The sequence below is a fragment of the Drosophila takahashii genome, chromosome 3R, assembly GCF_030179915.1.
Source record: "Drosophila takahashii strain IR98-3 E-12201 chromosome 3R, DtakHiC1v2, whole genome shotgun sequence".
In the NCBI taxonomy this organism is placed as follows: domain Eukaryota; kingdom Metazoa; phylum Arthropoda; class Insecta; order Diptera; family Drosophilidae; genus Drosophila; species Drosophila takahashii.
This window is the reverse complement of record NC_091681.1, coordinates 2934256-2961643: the sequence shown is the minus strand read 5'-3', so window position 1 is coordinate 2961643 and position 27388 is coordinate 2934256. Positions and strand designations below refer to the sequence as shown.

Below are 27388 nucleotides of genomic sequence, written 5' to 3'. Positions count from 1 at the left end.
GGGGTTATATACCTTTTTTGAGCGAAAAAATTGAGGGAACTTTGGATTTTTTTTTGGTGTGTAGCAATAATTCTATGACAGTGAAGTTATTATTTATTGATAGTACATGTTCTTATCGAAACAACAAGCCTTTGTTCTTGAAAAAATATGAATAATTTACGAAGTTATGGCAATTCTTTCGGAACCCTTTTTTTTATAGCGGCTTGCGGTGACCACGATGGAAGTCCAGCAAGTCAACTGATATCAAAAAACCAAAAATTTTTAGTTAGTATAGTATTATTTTCAGTTCGTGAACGATTACTTTTAAGAATATTTCCTTTTTTCTGCATACAGTAACAATTATTCCAAAAAGTTGATTTTTCAAGTTCTAAAAATTTTATTAAAAAATTCTGATCTGCGAAATTAAAATTGGCGCATAAAAACTGAATCGTTCACGAACTCGGCACAATCATTACGAATAATTTAAAAAACTATTGAAGAAGATCGATCAAATAGTTCTTGCGCAATCGTGGTCACAGCGAAGGCACTTTTGGAAAAACACGACTTTGAGATAAACGCATTCCAAGTTTTACGTTGACGTTGCAACTATTGAAGTCGAGCGCGTCAAAACGCTGTTTTCCTATCGAACTATTATTCGGATCTGTATGAAAATTTGGGAAGATGTTCTCTAGGGGATATACTTTAGGATTCAGCAAAAAAAAAAATTCGTTTTTTTTTTTTTTAAAAAAAGGTATATAACCCCTTACTATATTTTATAATGTATTAAACGCAGTTTTTGATACATGCGTTCCTAAGTATTATCCTACAATTTCTAGCCAACCTCCTTGGTTTAGTAAAGAGTTGTCACGACCTTAAAATGTGAAGTCTAGACTGTACAAAAAGTTAAGAGCTTCCGGATTACATGCTGCCTTTTCCCGATACTTAAGTGCTCGGTCGGATTTTACCGTGCTTAACGCTCAGTGTTACAAAAACTATTTAGCTCGTTGTAAGACGCAGTTTACACTGGATCCAAAACAGTTTTATAATTTTCTTACCCATCAACCCTTAAATTTGAAAATTCTGCCGCAAACACAGATCAGGCCATAGCCGATCTTTTTGCACAGTTTTTCCAAACCACCTATTCAACAACAAGTCTGTCAGACCAGTCTTACCCATATGACATGCCTAAATCAAACTATATTTTTTGTCCAGTTATAAGTGAAAGCTCATTTCTTTTAGATTTGCAAAGTGTCAAACCAGTCTACTCTCCGGGTCCTGACGGAGTCCCTGGATGTGTGTTCAAGTATTGCGCTGAGACTTTGTGTAGACCATTGCACAAACTTTTTACTTTGTCTTTAGAAACGTCAGATGAAGCGGGATAACAACCGCTTCATAAAAAGGGAAGCAAATTGAACGCATGTAATTACAGAGGTATTTCAAAGCTATCAGCTATTCCGAAGCTCTTCGAGAACATTATTACTCCCCATTTGCAACACAGTTGTAGGTCTCTTATTTCCTCTTGTCAGCACGGATTTATAAAACTTATGTCAACGACAACCAACCTTTTGGAGTTTACTTCATTTGTGTTAAATGGTTTTAGAACAAATTGTCAGACTCATGTGGTTTACACTGATTTCAGTAAGGCGTTTGACTCTGTAAAGCATCCGATTTTAGTTCGGAAATTGGACCTTTTGGGGTTTCCTGATGATCTTCTTAGGTGGATCTTAAGTTATTTGAATGGCAGGACCTAATCCGAGTTACGTCCGGTGTACCACAAGGAAGTCATCTTGGTCCGTTCCTGTTTACATTATTCATAAATGACCTTCCTCTAGTCTTAACGAACTCACGTGTACTTATGTACGCAGACGACGTTAAGTTGTGCCTGCAATTTAATGATCCCGCACAAAGTTTAGCTTTACAATCTGATCTCAATGCATTTCAAACATGGTGCATGAATAATGATTTAAATTTAAGTGGTTCTAAGTGTAAACTAATAACCCTATTCCGTGTCAGCTCTCACTATTCAACTTATACTTTAAGCGGTTGTGGGTTAGATAGAATAACGCATGCTGACGACCTTGGAGTCTATACGGATCCTAAACTGATTTTTATCGATGTTCGTGCGGCTAGCTCAGTAGATTGTGTGTTCGTCCAACTAAATTTATATAAATGTCACCGCTCGGTTAACAGTAACAACACTTTAAAAATCGGTTAAGGAGGTGTTTATTTACGGTTCTTGTTTACAATTACAATCATGTATATCTCTTGCTGGTGATACTCCTGCGGCGCCGACCGGTGATCCCTCGAACTTTCGATACTCGATACTTTCCCTGCAACTCGTAAACGAGGGCGTGAAGTTGGGTAGGCCGTTGGGTTTAGGGAAGCCTCACCGTTCTCCGACTAGGGTGAACAGGCACCACGCTTGCAAGACCTTCGTCCTGCCAGCCGCAGCCTCCTGTCCACTGCTCTGTCCCGGCCGGTCCCGCTAGACGCTCACTCAGTTTCCTTTGACGGCCAGATTACGCCAGCAGTCCCTGTAGCAAAAACCCAGAGAAAGACGAACGTTCCACCCTAACCTTCCCTCCTTGCTGTTGCGATCGTACCTCAGGCATGGCTCGCGGCGCGGTCCCTGGATGCTTGTCCTTGTCGATGTCCTACGCGACTCGTTGCAGCGTTGTTCCGTGTTGCTCCGTTGAGATCCGTTGCTTGTGCTCCACGTTCGACTGGTGGTGATGCTGGTCTGCAAGTCTGCCCGGTCCTTGCTCAACTGATCGATATTACAGCCAATGTAGCCGGACTAGTTGGTATTACAGCCAACGTATCCGGACTCATCGGTATCACAGCCAATGCAGCTAGACTAATCGGACTAGTCGGTATTACAGCCGACACAGCTAGCCTGATCGGTATTTACAGCCAATGCAGCTAAACTGAGCGGTATTACAGCCAACGTAGCCGGACTAATCGGTATTACAACCAATATAGTCGGGATGGTCGGTATTACAGCCAACCTTGTTGTTCTGCAGACTTAGCCGTGTGTTCCCTTTAAGGACCGCAACTAACTGTGTCTCAATTCGGTGACTTTCTTGGTCCCGAACGTCTCGACGTGGCGATCTTGCTTTTGGCTGGTTTTCACGGTTGTACATCATTGACTTTTACTAGACGTCTTCAAGTTAGGGTCAAAAGTCCACGGTTTTACCATTCGACCTTTCGCCCTCAATCCTTGCTCACGGCACGCCTATGTTCTCTTGTCTCTCTCTGAGACTAGTGCCGTCTCGCTCTGACGCCTCTCTCCACTCTGTTTCTCGTACTCCCTCAAAACTCTCTCTGGGTTGGTACTTTCCCAACTGTCTCTTCTCGTACTCTAAAACCTTTCTTTGGGTTCGTGCTCTCCCGACTCTCTCTGTACTTTTCTCTACTTCAGAGTCCAGAGTCAGCGGTTTTACCGTTGGACCTTTAGCCCTCTGCGCACGGCACCACACTAAAGTCCAAAGTCTCCATGTAGTTCCTGGGTTTATTTGTGCGGAGTTATTTAACTCCTCACACACTACTATAAAAAAAAAGTAACATAAATAAAACAAAAACTCAAATAAACGACGAACAATATTATCGATCAGTGGCCAAATACCAAAAAATGGCCAAAAAAAAATTTGCAAAAGTAGCAAAAGGCTAAAAATGAAGTTAACCCAATCTACAAGCTCCAATATCTATTGCACCGCACAATCACGGTTGAGGAATCCCATAAACGGAATGCACCCGTCCAATGTACGAATTGTCAAGAATATGATCATACGAGAAAATACTGCAAACTTCGCGCAGTCTGCGGGGATGCACATTTAACAATGGACTGTCCTCTTAATAGGGAGCACCAATCTGCCAAAAGAAGTAGCAACTGTGGGGAAAACCACACGGCCAACTACAGAGGTTGCCGTATTACCGTCTACCGGGGAATGTCCGCCGGTAGTGTAGACTGAACGGGCACTAACCAGGGATGTTCACCGGCAGCGCGTGTAGCAGTCGGTGATTGGTCAGGGAATAACCACTGCCCGTGCACACTATAGTTAGTCGTTTACCGGGGTATGACCACCGGTTATGTAGACTACGGTTAGTTAATTCCTACGTTACTGGGACGCCACTGACCAGGGAACAACCACTGTCCGTGCGAACTACGATCGGTTATTTGCCAAGGGGGAGGGGGGTTAGAGGACTTACCGGGGATAGCCGCCGGCAGTACACGCTAAAGTTAGTAACTGGCCAGGGAGTAACCACTGACAGTGCAGAACTACTGTTAGTTTACCAGGGAATGGCCACTGATACGGCAAAATACAATCTATTATTTACCAGGGAATAACCACTGGTAATGCAAACTACGGATAGTTATTTATTAGGTTGTTGCCAAGGGATTCCACTGACACTAATTACGGGGTCGGGGCAATGAATAAAAACACGGGAGAGTTTTCACTTAAGAATTAGTACACTTGGTTAATTTATTAAGCTTTGTTTAGATATCGCGGGTATTCTGTGTCCCTAATACTACCCGTTCTGCAGTTGAGAATACTTATCAGGTGACGGGGGTCTTACCCGGAGCACACGTCTGTTCGCTGGCACGATCGGAAACACAAGAGAGCCTTTTTCTCTCGATCCGCGTGGTCCCTAACTCCTATCGAAGCCGGTTGGTCTATTCGATCGGCGATTGTGCCATTCGATATGTGACAGGGGTGTGCGAACACTGTTCCAATGTTAGTTAACACGACTATTCGATTGGTAATCGATGACCTTGTAGCTAGTGTGACCCTAGCTAACTATCGCCCCTTCGCTTAATAAATAAGACAGAGTGGTGGGTTTTGAACTTAACTTATTTATCCTTCAGTGGACTTACATCTAAGCTTAATTTATGTATAAGAATAATTGAGCGCCTACAACTCCAAAAATGAGGCGTCACAATATTCATTGCCAATGACGTCATCTGTTGAAGTTATGTACTTATGTACTTATGTATGTTCTTATGGTGGCAATTTGTATTTACCTACATACATGAATTGTTTAATACGACACCGCGAATTCTTCAGAGCAAGAGGAACGAATATTGAAATAATGAATATTTTTTGTGTTTTATTTTCCGCTTGACAAATAACGCATACTTTTTAATTTTTGTTTTCTGATTGATAAATAAATCTTATTCCTTGAGTTTTTTTTTTTGATCAGAAAATAAAGCTCAAAGTCCAATTTTTTTGAATTCAAGAGGTTTGCTTTTAAAAGCGGTTAGCAAATATACTAAGTAGACAACGGTCAACACATAAAGGGCCCTTTAAATTTTATACAATTACCGGAAACCGCCAAAAACCAAGAAAAAATACTCTGCCTAAAACTTACCTATGATGAAGCCAAATCAGGTGTTATGTGCTCGAAAAGCAGAAAGGTGACCAAGCTTAAGTGTGAATGACTTAGTGTGGTACGGTAAAAGGTTTGATTAGCCCTTTAGGGAATTGTATATTTTATTTTGTTTTATGTTTTATAATTTAGGGAATTCACTTCGTTTGGCTTATACCTTTGTAATTCATAATAGTTCTGGGCAATAATTTATAACATCCTGCACACAAAAAAAAAACTATGTAAAATCAACTATTTAATATGAAAAACTGCCCCCCCACCCCCATAAAAAAAGAAAATGGCCAAAAAAATAGTAGATTACCTATAAAATAGTAGATGACCTACAAAATAGTATTTTACCCGAAAAAAATGTCAATTTTTTTACATTTACTATTTACTATTTTTATTTCTTATTTAAATTGCTATATTATTTTATATGGAAGTTATTTATAGACACTAACATTTCACAGATTCTTAAACTTACAAATCAGGTTTTTAGCCTCCGCTAGGAATCGAACCGGGAGTCGAGCACTCTAACCACTACACACAAAAAAACTTGCTTGGTAAAATTGACCAACAAAGATAGTTACGTAACTATTAAAATAGTTACGTGTATTTTGTTTTTGCTTTGGGTTTGTGTCTTTGCTAGTTGTGTGTATTTTGTTGTTGTGAAATGACTATTTACTTAGTAGAATTGACAATTTTGCTGGTTGGGGCCTGTTTGACAATTATTACAGTTGATTTTACCAAGTTTTTTTTTTGTGTGTAGGCCACAGAGGAAATCAACATTTAACACCAAAAAAAAAACATCATCTGCAAAAGCGGGATTTGAGCTCACGACCCAGAGAGTATGAGTCGGATACTCTAAGCACCCTAAGACCAGAAAAATATTTGACATATAATTTTTAATTCTATTTTTAAAACAGCAAAATTTATGAAGAAAAACAAGAAAGGAAGCTACCTTCGGCCAGCCGAAGCTTATATACCCTTGTAGATAAAGTAATGCTCACTCGGTGCAGTTCCAGGGATTCCAGATTCAGCGTTTCTATTTTAATTTTGTTTATACATAAGTAGTCAAGAATCAAAACGCCTAGTTCCTACAAAGTTACAATGAATTTTCTTATATTTGTTTAAATATTCCTATGGGAGCCTTATGATATAATGGTCCGATCCGGCTCGCTCCGACATATGTACTACCTTCAATAGAAAGAAGACTTTCGGGAAAGTTTCATCGCGATGGTTTTAAAACTGAAAGACTAGTTCGCATAGAAACGGACAGACGGACAGAGGGACAGACGGACAGACGGACATGGCTAGATAGACTCGGCTATTGGTGCTGATCAAGAATATATATACTTTATGTGGTCGGAAACGTCTCCTTCACTGCGTTGCAAACATCTGACTGAAATTATAATACCCTCTACAAGGGTATAAAAATAGTTGTGTTACGATATTAATTGTGATGTTACTAATTAATACCCCAAAAAATAAAACAACAAAATACACACAAACAAATAAAATAGTTTTGCTACGATATTAATTGAGACGTTACTATTAACTTGCCAAATGAATAAAACAACAAAATACATGCAAATTTCGTAAATAGGTTTTCTACTATTTTAATTGTTAAATACTATTCAATGACCCAAAAAAAAAAAAAAAAAAAATACATGAAAAATTCAGAAAATTGTGAAATACTATTTTTCTATGTTGATATTACATAGTTTTTTTTTGTGTGTGGCTAAAATCAGTATTTCGTTTCCACAAGTTGAAAGTTTTTTGATTGCGATTTAGTTTATAAGACTCGCGTTAGTTTTCTTTTCAAATGCTACGCAAACTTAATAATTGTCCTCGGAATTATTTCAATTTTAACGCAACAACAAATGTGTCGAAGGGCAAAATTTGTAAAAAAAATTTCAACCGGTAACTATGTGTCACATTTAAAGCGGCATTTGCAAGAGCAGCATTATGAGGTATTTAATAATTATTTATTATTTAATAATTATTAATTATATTTTCAAAAGTATATTATGTCGATAACACAGGTCAAAAAAATGGACTTTATTAAAAGGTGCAGGCCTATTGGCATTAAAATATGTTTATATAGACGTATATAAGCATATCTGCATACTTAGTTTTCTATAAATTCCATCCTTCAAAGTACAATAGTGGTATTTATCTGAAAAATTCGGGGAATGGCACCTCTAGATGCATGTAAAATATTTTAGGGCACATATTTATACCCTTGTAGAGGGTATTATAATTTCAGTCAGATGTTTGCAACGCAGTGAAGGAGACGTTTCCGACCACATAAAGTATATATATTCTTGATCAGCACCAATAGCCGAGTCTATCTAGCCATGTCCGTCTGTCCGTCTGTCCGTTTCTATGCGAACTAGTCTCTCAGTTTTAAAGCTATCGCGATGAAACTTTCCCGAAGGTCTTCTTTCTATTACAGGTAGTACATATGTCGGAGCCAACCGGATCGGACCACTATATCTTAAGAAAATTCATTGTAACTTTGTAGGAAGTAGGCGTTTTGATTCTTGACTACTTAAAAACAAAATTGAAATAAATCGAAACGCTGAATCTGGAATCCCTGGAACTGCAACGAGTGAGTATTCTTTTATCTACAAGGGTATATAAGCTTCGGCTGGCCGAAGGTAGCTTCCTTTCTTGTTTTCCTTGTATTTTTTTAAGCCTGTTCACCTCATCAAGTTGGTTGGGAATAGAGGTGCACAAATTACTTCAATGGCTCATAGGCTTTGATTGACTCAAATTATGATGGAACCTTAAATGCAGTTATGTAGAAGGGCATCTAAGCAATTTTTTGGAATAGGTTTTATATATCAAAGCATTAAATGTTGCTACTTTTAATATTATTGCAACGCAGTGAAGGACACGTTTCCGACCCCACAAAGTATATATATTCTTGATCAGCATCACTAGACGAGTCGATCTAGCCATGTCCGTCTGTCCGTCCGTATGCCAGTCTGTCCGTCTGTTTCTACGCAAACTAGTCTCTCAGTTTTTGAGCTATCGGAATGAAACTTTCCCAAAAGTCTTATTTCTATTGCAGGTAGTATATTTGTCGGAACCGACCGGATCGGACAACTATATCTTATAGCTCCCATAGGAAGGAAACGTTAAACAAATTCTAGCTTCGGTGTTTTTTCAAATATTACCTTCTACTTTTGGGAATATTATTTTTAATATATTTTTGAATTAAATATTTAAAAAATCGGATCACTATATCATAGGGGCTATCCATCTATTACGTAATCACAGTTTCGACGATTTTTGAACCCCCCCCCCCCATGTAATCAATTCTTCATACAAAAAAAAAAAAAAATTTGCACTAGAGTAATCATTTGGGGGACCCCCCCCCCCCCTAGATGATTACGTAATGTATGGACTGCCCCATATAGCTGCCATAGGAACGATCGAAAAATTAAATGGAAATTATTAGGAAAAAAATTATGTCTTTGTTGATTTTTATTACATTCTCTTCTACTCTGGGTTATTACTATTTTTAAATATTTCCAAATTTCGATTTTAATTTTGAAAAGATCGAGCTACTATATCATATAGCTGCCATAGAAAGGTTCGCAAAAATTAATGTGAAATAATAGGAAATTCAACATTTTTGCGATTTGTAAATTAATAGAATGATCTGCAAGGGTATATAAGCTTCGGCTTGCCGAAGCTATCTTCTTTTCTTGTTTCAAACCGCGATTGCCCAAATATCACCCGTTAAACTCGAAAACGAAGTATGCAGATATGCTTATATACGTCTATATTAACACAATTTAATGCTGCACCAAAAACACTGTGTAATCTTACCACCCTTGGTCAGTCACACATAAAGTTGGTAACCTTTCTGCTTTTCGAGCACGTAACACCTGATTTGGCTTCATTATTTGTAAGTTTTAGGCAGAGCATATTTTCTTGGTTTTTAGCCGTTTCCGGTAATTGTATAAAATTAAAAGTGCCCTTAGTGTGTTGGCCGTGGTCTACTTAGTATATTTGCTAACCGCTTTTAAAAGCAAACCTCTTGAATTCAAAGATATTGGACTTTGAGCTTTATTTTCTGATCAAAAAATAAAACTCTAGGAATAAGTTTTAGTAGTAGTAGTAGTAGTAGTAGTAGTATTCTTTATTTATAAAAAACATTGAGTGAACGGCATTACAAATGTACAATTAAAGGTGATTTACAGTTTTTTTTTTTTTTTTTTTTATAAACAAGAAAAGAATTAGAAAATAAATCGACTTGGTTATCTAACCGTCTGTCGATCTCGGCTCCCAGTGTCAAAACTGCCAGTGTACTACACCTGACTTCCCGGGTCTTCCCCAGATATCAGATCGTTCCACCAATCAGTTTAAAAACTAGGAGAGCTGAGTTTCGTGTTTGAAGTAAAAAATGAAGTATTTAAAAGTTTTCCATTAAAATATTATTACGGTACTGCAGAGCCTGGTTGATGTAGTTGTAAAGCGTTGACCAGCACTGCCCATTCAGCAAATCGTATACAGCACGCCGGGTCAGCTGAGCCATACCAAAATGCAGCAGGCGAATCTCCCGTAAAATGGGGCAGTGTCCTATAAAGTGCACGATGTTTTCCTGCTCCCTCATATTACAGATCGTGCACACAGTGTCGCTGGCTGTCACGTTTGGGATGTAGCTTAGTGGGAGGATTTCCCCCCTTGCCATAAAAATGGTACGGATCTTCTCCACAGTGAAAGCGTCTGTAAAATAGTTATTGACTCCCAGATCGTATTCAAGAGACCTACGAGTCAGCCGAGTTGCGCTTCTCCTTGATTCCGTCTCGAACTGAGTCCTATACGTTTCTTGCATATGTACTAGTATACGTTGCGTCCATTGCGACCATTGGGAAGGGTCGCCTAACTGTAGCCTTTCTCCGTAGGTCTCGGCAAGCGTCACCCATTCTATGACCCATTGCTTACGTTCCTGCACCAAATAGTTCGCTAGAATTCGCGGCAGCCTACATTCGGGCATGGATACCACTCTCTGGATATATCTGAAGTGCATTTCTGCTGTAAAGATATGCAGCGGCGGAAGTCCTGTTTCAAGATATAGCATCCTGTTCGGGGTAAATCTGGGTAGACGAAAAATCTTTTTTAAGAAGAATCTTAGAAGACTTTCAACTTCTTCATAGGGTAAGATGCCCCAGACCTGCGCGCCGTAACATAATATTGATCGCATTGCTGCACTAAACAGCTTGTACTTGCTACTCATTGGAACATCCTTTTTCCCTAGCAGCGATTTCCATGTGCAATTTATGGCCAGTTTAGCATCTCGAAGTTTCTCCAGTAAGTGGTTGTTGAAACGACCATTGTGGTAAATCCAGACTCCCAGGTATTTATATGTCTTGACAATATCTAGCTGAATTGACCCCAAATTCCACTTTTCGTTTTGCGCTAGCCTTCGCCAATGCCTTTTGAAGATTAGAACTTTTGACTTCTCGGTGTTTACTGATAGTCCCCACAATAGACAGTATTTGTGCAGAGCATTAATCATTTCTTGCAGTTCGTCGGGTGATTCGGCGAGGATCACAATGTCATCTGCATACAGCAGCGCCTTAATCGCGCATCCGCCTATTTGAATACCGCATGGCAGGCTATCCGTGATATCGTTTAAAAACAGGGAAAACAGAAGGGGGCTGAGTAGACATCCTTGCTTGACTCCTGCTTCAGTGGCAAACCACTCAGATAGTTGTTCTCCATCCCATACTGCCGCCATGTTATCCGTATACAAGCTCTGAAGGACGTTTAAAAACATGGTTGATATGCCGATATTGCTGAGCTTGTACGTTAGGGTTCTTCTGTCTATTGAGTCAAAGGCAGCTCTGAAATCTACAAAGAATGCGTATAATTTTTTTCCACCGTCGATATAAGACCTTGCTATACTTGTGAGACTGAAAATGTTGTCTACTGTCGAATATCCTTTTCTAAAACCGGCTTGGAATTCAATAAGAATATCGCAGACTCTTAACCAGTTTTTAAGCCGTTCGAGAAGTAGCGCAGCGAAGACTTTAGCTAACGCATTTTGAAAAGAGATTCCTCTATAGTTAGATGTCACCTTCGGGTCGCCTTTCTTAAAGATCGGAAAGATTATCGCTTTTTGAAAGCTCTTTGGGACTGCTTCGGATTCCAAGAACTTGTTGAAAGCAGTGACAAGGCTGGCTGTAAATTGAGGTGTAGCGTACTTAATGAATTCCGCTGGTATCCTATCTGGCCCGGGTGCTTTTCTTTCTTTTAACATTGCAATTATATTTTCCACTTCTTGTCCAGTTACATACCCATCTAAAATCGGATTTTGTACCGACGGCATTGCAAAGTGCAGGGATTGCGTCCAATCAGGAGGAGCTAGAAGATCACGGAAATGGTTTCCTAGATCATCTGCATTAACTTCCCTTGATTTTACAAACGAACTTCCATTGAGTTTCTTAATAGTAGTCCAATAAGTCCTGCTATCTGTTATGGAATCCAATGATCTTGCTAGGTTAATGTAGAATTGCGTCCGAGCCTTTTGACAAGTTAGCTTGTATGCGGCGTTGGCTTCATGGTACATTACCGCTGCACTTGCTGAATTTGTTGATTTTAATTGCCTTAGCATGTTAAAAGAAAGCATTCGAGCTGCCTCACACTGCTCTGTGTACCACTCCTGCTTAAAGTCTCTAGGCTTTCTTCGACCTCGTGTATTAACGGCTTTAATAATGCATTCTGTAAGAAACCCTTCAATTTCATCGGGGGTTCTCAAATCTGCCACACAACTTGTTGCCAGGTTTCGGTCCAACTTAGTCCTATAGTTCTCCTTCTCTCGATTACGCCAGATCAGACTTGGCAGAAGTCCAAGCGGCGCTGTGACTGCGTTCGATGTTGTGGAGAGAGTGACTGTAACTACCAGCGGCAGATGGTCAGAGAATATTTGACTGTTCACTTCCAAGTCTTTGATGGTTTTTATCCATGTGCCGCGTGCCATGCATAGGTCGATGGTAGACCGAGCTTCACCTCTCATAAAGGTGTAATCGCCCAAAGGATCGCCTGCCGACCTTCCATTGACCACCGTGAAGCCGAACAGCTCAATCAGGTCCATTAGGTGCCGGCCATTGGCGTCTGTTACTTTGTCTTTGGCATTACGGGCTTCATTGAGGGCACTTGTGCCTAACTGTTGGTCAAATCCGAGAAGTTGCGCTTCTCCCAACCTTGCGTTACAATCTCCTATTATCAGTGCACTTTCACTTAATCGGACATGGTTTAAAACCTCATGTAACATTCCAGAATCTCTTTCCCAGTGATTGCAATTAATGTACACTGGCAGTAGGTGCAGGTTTTCATTTTCTACAGTCCTCAGTTGGATAATAATTGCCTCATCTACATTTATGAAACTAATTATATTCTGTTCGTGAAGTTCTCTTTTTATACCATATATCATTCCACTAATTGCTCGTCCTCTGGCGCTGGTTCGGATGGCAGGCACCCATCTAAGCACAAAGTCTTTAAATTTTACCTCGACCGCATCCAATTTGGATTCCAAAAATGTTTCAGACAGAATGAAAATTTGAAACGACGCAATGTATTGGAAGAAATCATTATATATAAGCTTATTTTTTATTCCTGCCACGTTATAGGACAATATTTTGATCTCCAGTCTCTCTATAGTATCGGACTCTTTAATCGCATTTACACCTACAACATTACTACATTCTAACATAGGACTACATTTAATACATTTATTTTTGTTTCTATTTAGTTTTTTGACTTGGACTTTTGGCATAAGAACGCATACGTAATGTGAGAAATTTCCAAACCGTTTCCGTATAATACTTTTAATTTAGGTTCAGCTGGTTTTCCTTGCCACATAAGAACCTTGTTGTTATTAAACGACATCCAATTTCCGTCTACGTTGATGCTGTCGTTTTGAACTTTTACTTTTATTTCCCTGCGAATGGCCAGCAGAACCTTTTTTAGCTCTAGAAGAGCCACTTTGTTTGCTTGTTTTTCTACAGTCAAGTCCTTGTCTAGGAACACATGGCTTCCACGTAACTTATGACCATTCTTCAAAATATTTTCCGCTTCTCCTTGGGATTCGCATTCTACCAAAACCATCATTTTGCCATCCCGCTCATTTAGCTTTCTCACATCGGAAACCCTAGCACTTTTTAAATGCAGTTTCTCTTCAATTAGAGTTTTAACCACCAGTTTACAGTTTTTATCTACTTTTAGGCCTTTTATCACTACGTTTTTTTTCTTTTGTTGTTCTAGCAACATATTTATTGTACGCTTATCGGCTTCTCTATCAGCGCGAAGGCTTATCACCTCTTCTTTGAGTCGCGTGTTATCGTCGGTTAACTGTTTGACCTGCAGCGAAATGGCACCAATGTCGCTTTTCAGATCCTGTTTTAGCCCTTCGACGTCTGATTTCGTTGGCAGGTCTTTTAACTTTATATCAAGCAGCTTCGACATAGCTGATGTCAGCTCCTTCAAGGTCGCTCCTCCTGCAATATTTTGTGACATATTCTCCAGCTTCCTCTTTTGCGACGCCTGCACTGGTGATAGGTAGTTATCTTTTTCATCCGAACTAGACATGACTACTATAAGTTTTATCTACACGCCTAGAAGTATGCACTATTTTTGCAAAAAAGGGTAACTGGCGCCCTCCAACGGTGGCCGCTACTGGATAGGTTTTGAAATTTTCGTAGAGTGTTAGGCAACTCACTGCGGCTGCGACCAGCTGACGATTGCCACCTCTAGTCTTGTTTACCTCTTCCCACGCCGGTTCGACTCGTCCGCGTTTTCCTGCCTTTCCCCAGTTTTTCGCAGCTTTCGCCGAAAAAAATGAGTGAAAACCTGGAACAGCTTCTTGGAAAGCAAAGTGCTAATTTTCCTGAGGTGCGTTGGTCCACAGCTGATACTCCGTGTTTTCTACGGTCAGTGAGCCGTGCGTCGTCGTTTGGCCGTAAGTTTATGTTTTTAATGGTGCGGGTGTCTTGATATAAGACACTTTTCTCGGAGCCTGATAAAAAACTCAACTACACAGTTTCACTCTTTCCACTGTTACTCGAATAAGTTTTATTTTTCAATCAGAAAATAAAAATCAAAAAGTTAGCATTATTTGTCAAGCGGGAAATAGCTGAATAGCTAAAATAAAACTCAAAAAATAATCATTACTTTTAGAGTCTTACAAAAAACTCAAAAAATAACGATTATTTTTGGATTAATAAATAAACTTAAAAAATACTCATTATAAATTGAGTTTTTGGATAACATTTATAATCATTACTGTCCCTGCTTTTAAAGTAAAACATATAACTGTGACAGTCCCTGGTTTGTAAGTGTTCGATAAAACTGGCAAAAGATAGATTTTTCCAACTTTATGTAATTTTTCTAAAAATCCTTGCGTCGGGTAATTTTTGGGCGAAATCATTATTAAATGGTGATTCAAAGCGAAAAAGATTTTCAGGCATCCATCGAAGTAAATAAATAAAAGTCCAATTTTTAAACACAGTGCTATAATGTAAGGAATCAGTAGTAAGGAACCACAGTAAATTTATAAAATGTAACGCCTTCCGGGTTGATTCTAGTGATAAACGAATCTTTTGGCTTGAACAATCCCAAATTGATGGAGCTGTTGAACAAGTCCTATAAAGGATAATTTATGCTGTCAATGGTTTCTCAAAATAAAACATACTTACTATAACATAATAGCCCATGCGGCTGTTCAGTCCCATTCTGTGCACGGGTAGCTCGAATGTCTGAGGACACAAGGGACATGCTCCAAAGCCCCCTAAGTTCACAAAGGCTACAGCAAACGAGTTCTTGCCAAAGTCACTGACTGGAGTTACAGACCGAACCCAAACCTACGCAAACCTTTATTTAGTGGATAGGTAAAATAATACTCTTTACCTGAATGTTTTGCATCGTCATAACAATCTTTCCAGGTTGACCCAATGGATCCTGATCGATCGCTATTATATCCCGGTTCTGAAGGAGTTCCTTTATTTCCGGACGTACCGTGTCCAAGTCGTTGGTCATAATGAAAGGTGCAGCAATTACCGCCCATATAGCTAGCTGCAAACGGCTAGCGTCGTAGCTTAAACGAAAGTTTCCCAGGACAAGCTAGAGAATGCGTATGCAGAACATAACACTCGATGCCTCTGATTTAATATATCACCATATCTGGATCATTCCAGCGACCAGGTCCAGAATGTGCCGTCAAAACCTCCTGTTTGCTGGAGTACCGCGACATTATGTTTGTCACCGATGTGAACGAGTCTTGTACGTCGACCGCGAACCTCCAAAGATTACAGTGCTTCGCGATCAATGAGAAGTTTGGCTGAGGAAAAATGTGAAATGGTGTTCCTAAGGACTTAAACTTAAACATACCTTTGACTTATAAAAAGGCCAGCTGCAGGAATACACCATAGGCCGGCCCGTTTGGTTTATAGCCATTCCAAAGGCTGGGTATCCCCGGTCCATATCTTCTTCAGTAGCGTAGCAGCCGTCCATCTTGATGTAGTCAACGCCCCAGTTGGCAAAGGTTTGCGCGTCTAGTTTAAAGTGTCTAGCAGCCCCAGGACCCTGAAACATGCACGTCTTCTCTCCTACATCATGGTAAATTCCGAACTTCAGTCCCAGACCATGAATCTGTTAGAAAGACGCCGTCAGCTCCTTCAAAGAAAACAAATCGTTTACCCACGTAATCGCCGAGTACCCTCATTCCACTGGGAAATCGATCCAAACTGGGCACAAGCTCGTGCGTGGCTTTTTCGCGAGAGGCTTCCATCCAACAGTCATCGATAATTACATATTGATATCCTGCAGCGGCATAACCCTCTGATAACAAGAGGTCTGCCGTTCGCCTGATTAGTGATTCACTGTCATAGAAAGAAAATTTTTATTCGATATTTAAGACCGCAAACGTAATCTACCTTATGCAGTCTCTAGGGAAGCGGGCACAGTCTGTCATGCAGCGGAACCTCTCAAACGGCATCCAACCCATTGGAGGTACGAGTGCCAGCCCATTATCGAGTCCATTTACAAATGGAAAGGTACTGCAGCTCAAAATCAGATACTGGGCTATAGCTGACTCCCAGTTGTGGTTTAACATCACTAGTAAAAAACGTAAGCCCTTTATAACTGAGGTAAACTTCATTAGAAAAGTGCTGGCGAAACTAACTTATTTATGAGCGTGTAATATCCAAGGTATAGGATTGTACATTCAGCTAAAGCTTTCTTGACCTGCGCAACATCTAGTGGGGGCTTTCTCATATGTTGCTACTTAATAGTGATTTTTCTTTATATTTCCGAGTGCCGATTAAAATTTTAGTTATTTGCTTGTCAGCTTTCTAAAGTAATATACAATGAAGCTATGACTTGCTGGTCTTAAGTACCGCACAGTCGGGAGAAAAAGCTAAAAACAATTCCCTAAATCAGCAGAGCTGTTTGAAGAAGTGACTTCGGCGACGCTTCTGGAACATTTCTTCCCGATGGAGGTGACTTCGGTGATCCGAATGCGATAACGTAGAAGTCACTTGTAGAAGTGTCGACGATGTCAGAAGACACTTGTAAAAGATAGCTAGAAGACCCTTTCACAATTGCAAAATGGTTAAAAGGAAAATATGTTTTTTGCACTAATTTTGCATTTTTATTCTTTCAGCACATGTTTTGAAAGATATAATTAGAAAAGCATTGCGGCATGTAAGCACGGTCCATAAGCTTGCAGGAAATGGTGTTGTATTATTTTATTTAATTCCAATTCCGTGTTCCGTCTATAAAAATTTTTAAAATAACAAAAAAAAATTAATATTGTGTCATATAAAGATAACGAAATATGTGGAAATATGCCTAGATCGTACACGCTTAAACAACGTTTTCTTCAACCACTTTTATTTTTGATGTAAATAAATGTTGAGAATTCTTTATATTCCACCGTACGCGGTATGTAATATTAAAAAAAATAACAGGTTCACTTCGCATTTTATCACAAACAAAGAAATTGGGAAAAGTCGCACTGATCACAAAGAAATCTCGAAACGAACTGACGCTTGAATTAAAAATACAAAGTGCTTAGGTCAAAGAGAAAAAAGGGTAGTTTTCAGGTATGAGGATATTACCACAGGGGCGGACTGTACCCAAAAAATTAAAACAAAATAAAACCAAATTCCTTTCTATCTTCAATTTAACTTACAGAAGTGAATTGGAAGATGGTTTTTTCCCATTAGTTTTGTTTTTGTAAAATGTGTTCTATCGTCTTTTTATCGTCCAGAAGTGCCTCAGAAGTTACTTCTTCGCGATTTTAACCCTTTTTTTTTAAATGTTTTCTATCGCCTAGAAGTGCCTTAGAAGATACTTCTCCACGACCGCAACCCTTTTTGTTTTTGTAAAATGTGTTCTATCGTATTTCTACAGTGCAGAAGTGACTTCTTCGCGATAGATGTATATTTTGTTTTGTAAAATGTGTTCTGTCATGTTTCTATCTTCCAGAAGTTACTAAGAAGTGATAGGAGATAAAATATAGCCTCGTTGCTTGTGTGTGACTTAGACTATAACAAAAACAACCAACACAACAACAACTACTGTAGCATATAACGCGTTAACATAAATTCCAGGGTACTTGGTTATGACCAGCTGATGGACGTACGAGGTAGTACAGCACGCGTTGCTACCGGCTTGATTGTTGTTGCTAATGATGTAGTTGCAGCAACTTGTAGTAGCCCACCCAACCTTGACCATTTATTCCAGAGTTATTAAATACACCTTTTTACCAAATGTATAGTTTATTCATTTTAATTCTCCTTTAAAGTTCATAAAAGCTTCAGTAGTAACTTCTACCAAAAATAGGTACTCTTTAATTACTTAAAAAAATCTCGCTAAGTTTTATTATTTCCTAGATATTAACATATTTTATTTATTATTAAGCACTGTAAGAGAAATCGTGAGAATGGTGCTGTGGGTAGATAATATGGCATAAAGATAAATATAAAAATAATTTGTAATTTGTATTCATTATAAATATATATATGTGGGGCTATGTAGGGGTTATATCATTCTTAGTTATGCCCGTTACTCGTAGAGTAAAAGGGTATATTAGATTCGTGCAAAAGTATGTAACAGGTAGAAGGAAGCTTTTCCGACCCTATAAAGTATATATATTCTTGATCAGGGTCACTAGCCGAGTCGATCTAGCCATGTCCGTCTGTATGAACGCTGAGATCTCGGAAACTACAAAAGCTAGAAGGTTGAGATTTTCCACACATATTCTTGGGCCTCCTACGCAGCGCAAGTTTATTTCAGCCGAGCGCCATGCCCCCTCTAACGCCAACAATCGCCCCCTAACGGTTTTAAAATGTGTCCTGCGCCCACATCTTTAAAGATTTCCGAGAAGTATAAATGCAATTTTGTTGTGTATATTCATACCTATCAAAATGTAGGAGACATTTTTATACCTTTTTACATTTTATACATTGTAGAGGGTATTATAATTTCAGTCAGATGTTTGCAACGCAGTGAAGGAGACGTTTCCGACCACATAAAGTATATATATTCTTGATCAGCATCACAAGACGAGTCGATCTAGCCATGTCCGTCTGTCCGTTTCTATGCGAACTAGTCTCTCAGTTTTAAAGATATCGCGATGAAACTTTCCCGAAAGTCTTCTTTCTATTGCAGGTAGTACATATGTCGGAGCGAGCCGAATCGGACCACTATATCTTAAGGCTCCCATAGGAATATTCAAATATATATGGGACGTTCCATGTCAACCCGGCCACCCCACTTTTTTATTTTTTTTGTATGTGGACAGTACCACATTGATTGCAAAACCACTTGCTTCCAATAGTTTACCTCATACCTATTTTGTCAATGTTACCACTCTTTCGCCGTATAATCGCGTTGAAAAGAAAACACAAAATCATTTTTATCCTGCGAACGGAAGAAACAATTACCATGGTTCAAAAGCAGAAAAATCTGTCTTTCCATAGCCGATTACGAGAAAAAAAATAGATTTTATTGGACCGTAGATGACCAAGCGATAGCGTTTTTAAAGTCTAAAAGTAGGATTTCGTCCAAAGGGCCAGTCTGCAAAAATACCATTATATTTTCCTCAGAAAGCCCCATATTTAACGGATTTTATGCCAATGATTTCAAAGTGGGATCTCTCTCGAGGAATTAGCTATGAATTCTTTTCATTGATTTGTTAATTTTTTCCAAAGCATATACGATTATTTTATATTACTTATTAGCTTTTTCTGACAGTTAACGACTACAAAAACGTACAAAAGAATTCATAGCTAATTCCTCAAGAGAGATCCCACTATGAAATCAGTGGCATAAAATCCGTTAAATATGGGGCTTTCTGAGAAAAATATAATGGTATTTTTGCAGACTGGCCCTTTGGACGAAATCCTACTTTTAGACTTTAAAAACGCTATCGCTTGGTCATCTACGGTCCAATAAAATCTATTTTTTTTCTCGTAATCGGCTATGGAAAAACAGATTTTTCTGCTTTTGAACCATGGTAATTGTTTCTTCCGTTCGCAGGATAAAAATGATTTTGTGTTTTCTTTTCAACGCGATTATACGGCGAAAGAGTGGTAACATTGACAAAATAGGTATGAGGTAAACTATTGGAAGCAAGTGGCTTTGCAATCAATATGGTACTGTCCACATACAAAAAAAATAAAAAAGTGGGTTGGCCGGGTTGACATGGAACGTCCCATATAAGAAAATTCATTGTTACTTTGTAGGAAGTAGGCGTTTTAATTCTTGACTCTTTAAAAACAAAATTAAACAAAAATTCAAGAAACGCTGAATCTGGAATCCCTGGAACAGCACCGAGTGAGCATTACTTTATCTGCAAGGGTATATAAGCTTCGGCTGGCCGAAGGTAGCTTCCTTTCTTGTTTCAAATCGGATCAATCATTAAAAAGTTACACGCAATCAAAATATCTACATATATCTATCTCCCTCGCACTCCCTTTAGCTGAGCTACGATTATAGTCGGGACACGAACCCGAGTACAGCGTTCGCACTTCCTTTAGCTGAGTGACGGGTATTAAATAGTCGGGACACCAACCCGACTATAGCGTTCTCTCTTGTTTTATTTGATTTGGTTGGCAAAAGAAAACAGAAGTGTCGGATGGTTTTAGTTTAAATTGGAATTTGAAAAAAAAAAAATTTAAGGGAGGCCGTAATCAAGGGTACTTTATTTGTTTTGATTTCATTTAAGTTACTTAACTTTCCATTTACTTTACTTTTTATCATTTAGTTCAGCAGCAAAACTCTAAGAAACCGATGGTTTACTCATTTTAATAGGTTTTGGAAAACTTACCTCTCCATTTATTATTATTATTTATTGTTTTGGCTTCCTAACGCTAAAAGTTGCATAACTTATAAATTACTGCGCTTGTCACAACGGATAACACCAGTTTACAAAAAAAAATCGATGAAATATACCATGAATGAAACCTTTGTTTTCCGGTAAGGTACGTCTTCCTGATTAAGAAATTGGCACTTAAAATTTTTTTTATGGATAAAATTTTTTTTAAAGTGTAAAAAACGTTTTTGACCCTTTTTTAATTTCTAACTTGAGTTGTGGTTAACCGATTTCAACCATAATTCACTCATTTTACAGGTAATAGAATGCCCTCCAACTTTCTTATACATTGCATTGAGTTCAATTCATTAGTTTGGAAGCTACATTTCGTCAACGTTGAAAAAGTTAGAAAAAATGCTGGCATAAATGGCTTCGTTAAAAATACACGCCTAAAAACCGAAATTAGTTTTATAACTTCTACTGGTAAAAGGTGCTTTGACAAAAGAAACAAGCTTTGCAATGTATAAGAAAGTTGGAGGGCATTCTATTACCTGTAAAATGAGTGAATTATGGTTGAAATCGGTTAACCACAACTCAAGTTAGAAATTAAAAAAAAGGTCAAAAACGTTTTTTACACTTAAAAAAAAATTTTATCCATAAAAAAAATTTTAAGTGTTATTTTCTTTATCAGGAAGACGTACTTTACCGAAAAACAAAGGTTTCATTCATGGTATATTTCATCGATTTTTTTTTGTAAACTGGTGTAATCAATTTTATATTCGAACAATATTGGTTCTTAAATCTAATGACATACATTTTACATTAAGGGGTTATATACCTTTTTTTTTTTCAAAAAAACGAAATTTTTTTTTTTGCTGAATCTTAAAGTATATCCCCTAGAGAACATCTTCCCAAATTTTCATACAGATCCGAATAATAGTTCGATAGGAAAACAGCGTTTTGACGCGCTCGACTTCAATAGTTGCAACGTCAACGTAAAACTTTGAATGCGATTATCTCAAAGTCGTGTTTTTCCAAAAGTGCCTTCGCTGTGACCACGATTGCGCAAGAACTATTTGATCGATCTTCTTCAATTTTTTTTAAATTATTCGTAATGATTGTGCCGAGTTCGTGAACGATTCAGTTTTTATGCGCCAATTTTAATTTCGCAGATCAGAATTTTTTAATAAAATTTTTAGAACTTGAAAAATCAACTTTTTGGAAAAATTGTTACTGTATGCAGAAAAAAGGAAATGTTCTTAAAAGTAATCGTTCACGAACTGGAAATAATACTATACTAACTAAAAATTTTTGGATTTTTGATATCAGTTGACCTGCTGGACGTCCATCGTGGTCACCGCAAGCCGCTATAAAAAAAAGGGTTCCGAAAGAATTGCCATAACTTCGTAAATTATTCATATTTTTTCAAGAACAAAGGCTTGTTGTTTTGATAAAAACATGTACTATCAATAAGTAATAACTTCACTGTCATAAAATAATTGCTACACACCAAAAAAAAAATGCAAAGCTCCCTCAATTTTTTCGCTCAAAATTAATTATTGAAAGTACAGAATGACAAATATAGTTAAGTCGAATTTAAAAAAAAAAAACAAAGGAAGAAGTTTTGGGGATAAGTCGCAATGTTAAGACAGGCTAATACAGCTTTTAGCAAACTAGAGCTGCTATTTTCTTGGTGTGAAAGAAGTTTTGTCTTAAATAGAGGTGCGCTCCTAGTTTCATTTATGTAATTGGGAAGTTCATTCCACGTTCTAATCGCATTAACAAAAAATTGTCTATTTTATAGCAGAAACCTGTGTCGAATGCATATAATATTCTTTGTTCTTGTAGATCTGGAGAATTGTAGTTTTTTAAATAGGTATGATGGCTCTCTGGTGTATATAACTTTGTGTAAAAAGATTATTGTTCGGCTTTTAATATAATCTGCCAAGCTAAGGTTAAATATTTTGTAAGCAAATTGAGTTACATGGTTAGTTAGTTAGTTACATTACATAAATATAAAACGCGCAATACTATTGTATGCTACTTTCAGTTTATGTTGGCTTGCAAAATCACAATTTGCATAGATCTCTAGACCATAGAAGAGTGTGGGTATTAGACAAGACTTCGCAATCAGTAGACGCACAGTAACAGGTATGGAATATTTAACTAGTGACAAGGATCTTATTAGCCCATATGTTTTGCCTATCGCTTTATTTACGTGTTCATCCCAGTTCAATGTTCTATTGAATGTGATACCCAGATTATTGGCGGTTTCCACGTACTCAATTGGTGTGTTATTTATCATCATGGGGCTAAGTGTATTATTGGATAACTTCTTTTTAAAAATGATCAAGCACTTTGATTTTAATGGATTGATGGCGAGACCGTTGTTATTTGCCCATTCATTTACTTTACCAAGCTCCATTCTACAAATATCTAAACACTCACTAATTCTATTTAAGGGACGACTAACATACATCTGGACATCATCAGCATATAAATGGACACTACATGTCGACAACACAGACGGAAGATCATTTATATAAAGGGTGAATAATAGTGGTCCGAGAACCGAACCCTGGGGTACACCACGCTTCAGATACGCAAACGAAGAACAAATATTTGACGATACAACATATTGGCGACGATTTTTAAGATACGAGCACATAAGTTTGACGGCAGTATTAGAACAGAAATAAAAGTTTTTGAGTTTCGAGCACAGGATTTCATGATTAACTGTGTCGAACGCTTTGCTATAGTCCAGCAACAGTAAGAAGGTGACATAAGAGTTGTCCGTCTGTTGACGAATATCTTCTGTTATTTTTAAGATGGCTGATGTGCAGCTACGATTTTTTCTAAATCCAGATTGATGATCATTAAGGAGGCTGTTGACAGATATAAAGTTATTTATTTGTGATGCGACAATATTTTTAAACACCTTCGAGAGGTATGGAAGAATAGATATGGGGCGGTATTCTTTGCTTGCTTTGGGTATTGGGATAATTTTGGCGGTTTTCCAGCAATCCGGGGACGTAGACGTGGTAAGGGCCGTGTTAAATGTGTGCGTAAGGTACGGGATAAGTTTAGGAAGTAGAATTTTTATAAATTTAGGATGAATATCGTCAGGCCCAACTGCGTTAGACTTAACTTTAAGAATATTATCTAAGACATCACATTGGTCAACACACATAAATCTAAAATCTAAGGTACGTGTTGGTTGTGACCTTAGGAACTGTGAAGTCTGCTAATTTTAGGTTGAGTTCATCTATGTCGACATCTAGATCCTGTGATGTGTTTTTTTTACCTATCCCTAGAGCTTTAATTTGTTTCCATGTTTGACTCGAAGAGGTTACATTTTTAAATCTTTGGCTAAAAAAGTTTGATTTTGCAGAATCGATTAGTTTGGTAACCGTTTTTCGTGCCGTTACAAACGTGCTGTGGTGTTGCGGTGTCTTGTAGCTTTTCCACTTCTGGTATGCTTCATTTCGTTTTCTAATTGCCAATTTCATATTATTACTAAACCATGGTTTTTCGGACGGTCGAATTGTTTTACTTTTGACTGGAACAAAACTATCGTATAAGTGGCTAATATTATGTTGAAGAAGGTTGAGTTGAAGATCAACTGTTGGAAGTCTGTAAATATTGTCCCATATACACTGGTCAAATGCTTCGCTCAGCAGGTAAACGGTACGCACGGTAAACTATTGTATGGTCAGTGTAGTTAAGGTCAAAATTATAGGTCAGGTATATAAGGTCATGTTTTGAAAAGGATGGAACGATTAGCTGATCATACAAACATATATTATTAACATCACTCACAAAAATCAAATCTAATAATGTGTTACGTGTTCTGCTGAAGTGGGTTGGAAATGGGAGATTCACTGGTTTCAGACCTAGCGATTCCATGTTGCTGGTAAGATGAGATTCCCTAAGAATATCACTATTAAAATCGCCCGCAAGGATTACATCAGTAAAGTTTACTGTAATATCTGACAGAAGATTGATAAGATCATCATAATTTGTGTTACAATGCGGACGATAAATGCAGTCAATTAATACGGTTTTCTGCATTATCTGGTTATGTAATTCAAGAAAAATATATTCTATTGCACTGTTTATTGTGTGTTGACAAATAATTTTGGCTTTTAATTTTTTGTTTACATATATTTTCAACTCCTCCCCCATGACTTACACGATCAGAACGGTACACATTATATCCATCACACAATATTAGCACATCACACAGACTCTGGACAAACCATGTTTCAGACACACATATAACATCAATTTCCGAATTTACAAACTTATTCCTAAACTCTTCAATTTTCTTTGGCAGGTTTTGGGCATTTATATGACAAATCTTGAGACCAGGTTTCTGCTTTGCCAGGATGCGCAGAAGGGCATGACTATTTGCTGATAGATTATTTAAGTTTTCTTCCATTGCTAATAGTTTTAAATATCAAAATAGAATAACAAGGACTACACACCAGACAAGAAATTGGGCTAACTACTAAATTAACAATGCGACTCATCCTAGACAAAAGACTTACAGGAATTAAAGATATTAAACTAATTTCAAATCCTAATGTAGAAATAAAAAATATTTTAATTACGAAATGAATTATTCTCTAAAGCGGCATCTCTGCTTGAGTTAATTTCGCCCGCATCTCTACTCAGATCAGAAAGCTCATTAGAGATTTGCACATAGTAAGCCTCTCCTCCGTCTATAGGCTTGACAAAATTATTATTATATATATATTATTATATAATATTATTATTATTGGATCAACAAGTGAGTTTCTTTGGCGCGGGCGGACTCGAAAAATAGACCTAACTCGCGGAGGAGGGGTCAGGTGTAGTGAAAAACAAAGGCGATTGAAAAGAGTGGTGAGATTTTCCCCCTCGACTTGCGGCACACCATGCCAGCCAGTTGCATGCAACATCCGCGACCTCCTGTGCATTGCTTTTCGCTGCCAGTTGAGCATCCAGTTCACACACTTGTTGTTTCAGTGTATTCACCTCTTTTGCCTCGGTTTCCAACTCTCGCACTCGTTTCGTAAGATTTTGTATTTCGATGTTCATTGCATCAAATTTGGCCTGTAGAGTGTTAAGAAAGCGGGCCTTGCTCTCTCGATACTCTGAGCCTAGTGACTCCCTTTGCTCCGCGAATTTATCATCGATCAGCTGCAACAGTTCCATGTTAATTTCATTCCGTTGACTCGAGAATTTTTCTTCAATTTGTTGCAGCAATTGTGTGTCCGACGTGCGAGCTACCTTGATGTCGGTATTCGATTTTTCACTCCTTAGTCGCTTAGATGCACTCATAATGTTGTTGTTTTAATAAAATGTTTGAGTTTGAGTGATTTGTGTAATTGTATTAGTTGTTGATTTGTGTGTGTTTTCGGTAGTTGTTCGATCTTTATGCACTGCAGTTGTGTGGAAGTTTCTTTTCTTCCTCCCTTACACTTTCGCACCAAAATAAATATGTTTTAAGTGTTTTTATACAAAAGACCACAGACCACAGGCAGTTTATATTCCGATAAAAATTGTTTATGTTTTAAGATTTTTTTCGACTTTTTGAGCTAGTGTTTCGGGAGCTCTGCAAAAACGCGACTGTTTTCTTTCATATATGTTCAATACCTCTCCATTTTCTGTCCGGCGAAAGCGCTTTCGGCGAATTTTACAGGGAGGGGTATAAAAGATTTTAGATCACTCTCAAATTTTTTTTTGTCAGTGATTCTCAAACATAATTCACTTTCGGTTTCAATGGGTTTACCTATAAACTTTTAGATCACTCTCGATTTCGAGGGGTATACCTACAACTTTTTTAGAACACTCGGTTGTTGGCTGGCAATGCCTGTTTTTTCATTTTATATTACTTATTTTTCTTTCATTGCAGTTATTGCCAAATTTTAATTTTAATTTTAACACGAAACTTTTATTTTAGCCCTTGCCTTTTATATTTTCTTTTGAATTTCAATTTTTGCACATTTTAATATACATTTTTTTTGTTGTTGTTACTTTTTCATAATTTTCTTTTTCTTTCTTCTTTTTCTATTTAAATATGGCTTCTTGCACCTTGAAATATGCGTATTATTTATCGTTATTTTTCACATTAGTTTTCACCACACCATTCTCTCACATTTTCGATTTCCTTTTTCTACTTCAGATTTTCTTGATCTTAGTTTTTACGAAAAATGCTATCGAAACGTTAATACAAACTGTCATCGATCGCTATGTGCAAATAAAAAGAAAACCCGTTACTCAGCTAGAGGGAATGCGAGGGAGATGGAGATCTAAAACTTTGATCGGGCATACATTTTTAACGAATGGTCCGATTTGAAAAATTTCTTCTACATTTTGATAGCTATTGATAAACACAATAATATTGCTGATCAAGAATATATATACTTTGTACGGTCTGAAAAGCTACCCTTTTACTCTACGTGTAACGGGTATAATTAAGCCCATAATCTTCTAGAAAAACAAACAAAATCACTGTGCCGAAAAATCCGCTCACTAGTAATAGATTTTCGATTCTTAGTGACACAAACGAAGATAATGCTACTTAGCTTTCGCTCTTTCAGTGAACGGTCGTGTTTTTGTCTTGCGCTCCGAATTTGTGTTCGTTTTGTCCATAAACCATTTCTTACATTTATAAAGCTTTTTATGTCCCTAACAACATCCGTTCGCTTCGCGTGTGCATAG

General features: G+C 37.8%; 2 protein-coding genes across 8 annotated transcripts in view; one reads left to right on the top strand and one right to left on the bottom strand.

Moving 5' to 3' along the window:
* The window catches only part of AGO3 (Argonaute 3), a 312574-nt gene that overhangs the window by 59231 nt on the left and 225955 nt on the right, over positions 1 to 27388 (top strand). Inside the window, exon 1 of one of the 4 annotated variants that reach the window (XM_070216340.1) lies at positions 17257 to 17304. The exons of the other annotated variants lie outside the window; for them this stretch is intronic. Coding sequence (XP_070072441.1) covers positions 17272 to 17304 — 33 coding nt within the window. The 5' untranslated portion in view covers positions 17257 to 17271. Of the gene's footprint in view, positions 1 to 17256; positions 17305 to 27388 lie in introns of those variants that run through there. 4 annotated transcript variants of the gene reach the window in all.
* Positions 14849 to 27388, bottom strand: part of LOC138913276 (alpha-N-acetylgalactosaminidase-like) — a 69089-nt gene continuing 56549 nt past the window's right edge. The window contains exons 1-8 of one of the 4 annotated variants that reach the window (XM_070216346.1): positions 16544 to 16712; positions 16296 to 16476; positions 16079 to 16241; positions 15751 to 16011; positions 15539 to 15700; positions 15271 to 15483; positions 15060 to 15224; positions 14849 to 15006 (exon numbers count right to left, since the gene is read on the bottom strand). In XM_070216346.1, the coding sequence (XP_070072447.1) occupies positions 14890 to 15006; positions 15060 to 15224; positions 15271 to 15483; positions 15539 to 15700; positions 15751 to 16011; positions 16079 to 16241; positions 16296 to 16476; position 16544 (1263 nt within the window). In that variant the 5' untranslated portion in view covers positions 16545 to 16712 and the 3' untranslated portion in view covers positions 14849 to 14889. Of the gene's footprint in view, positions 15007 to 15059; positions 15225 to 15270; positions 15484 to 15538; positions 15701 to 15750; positions 16012 to 16063; positions 16242 to 16295; positions 16477 to 16543; positions 16713 to 27388 lie in introns of those variants that run through there. The other 3 variants (XM_070216345.1, XM_070216344.1, XM_070216347.1) reach the window with 3 other exon arrangements.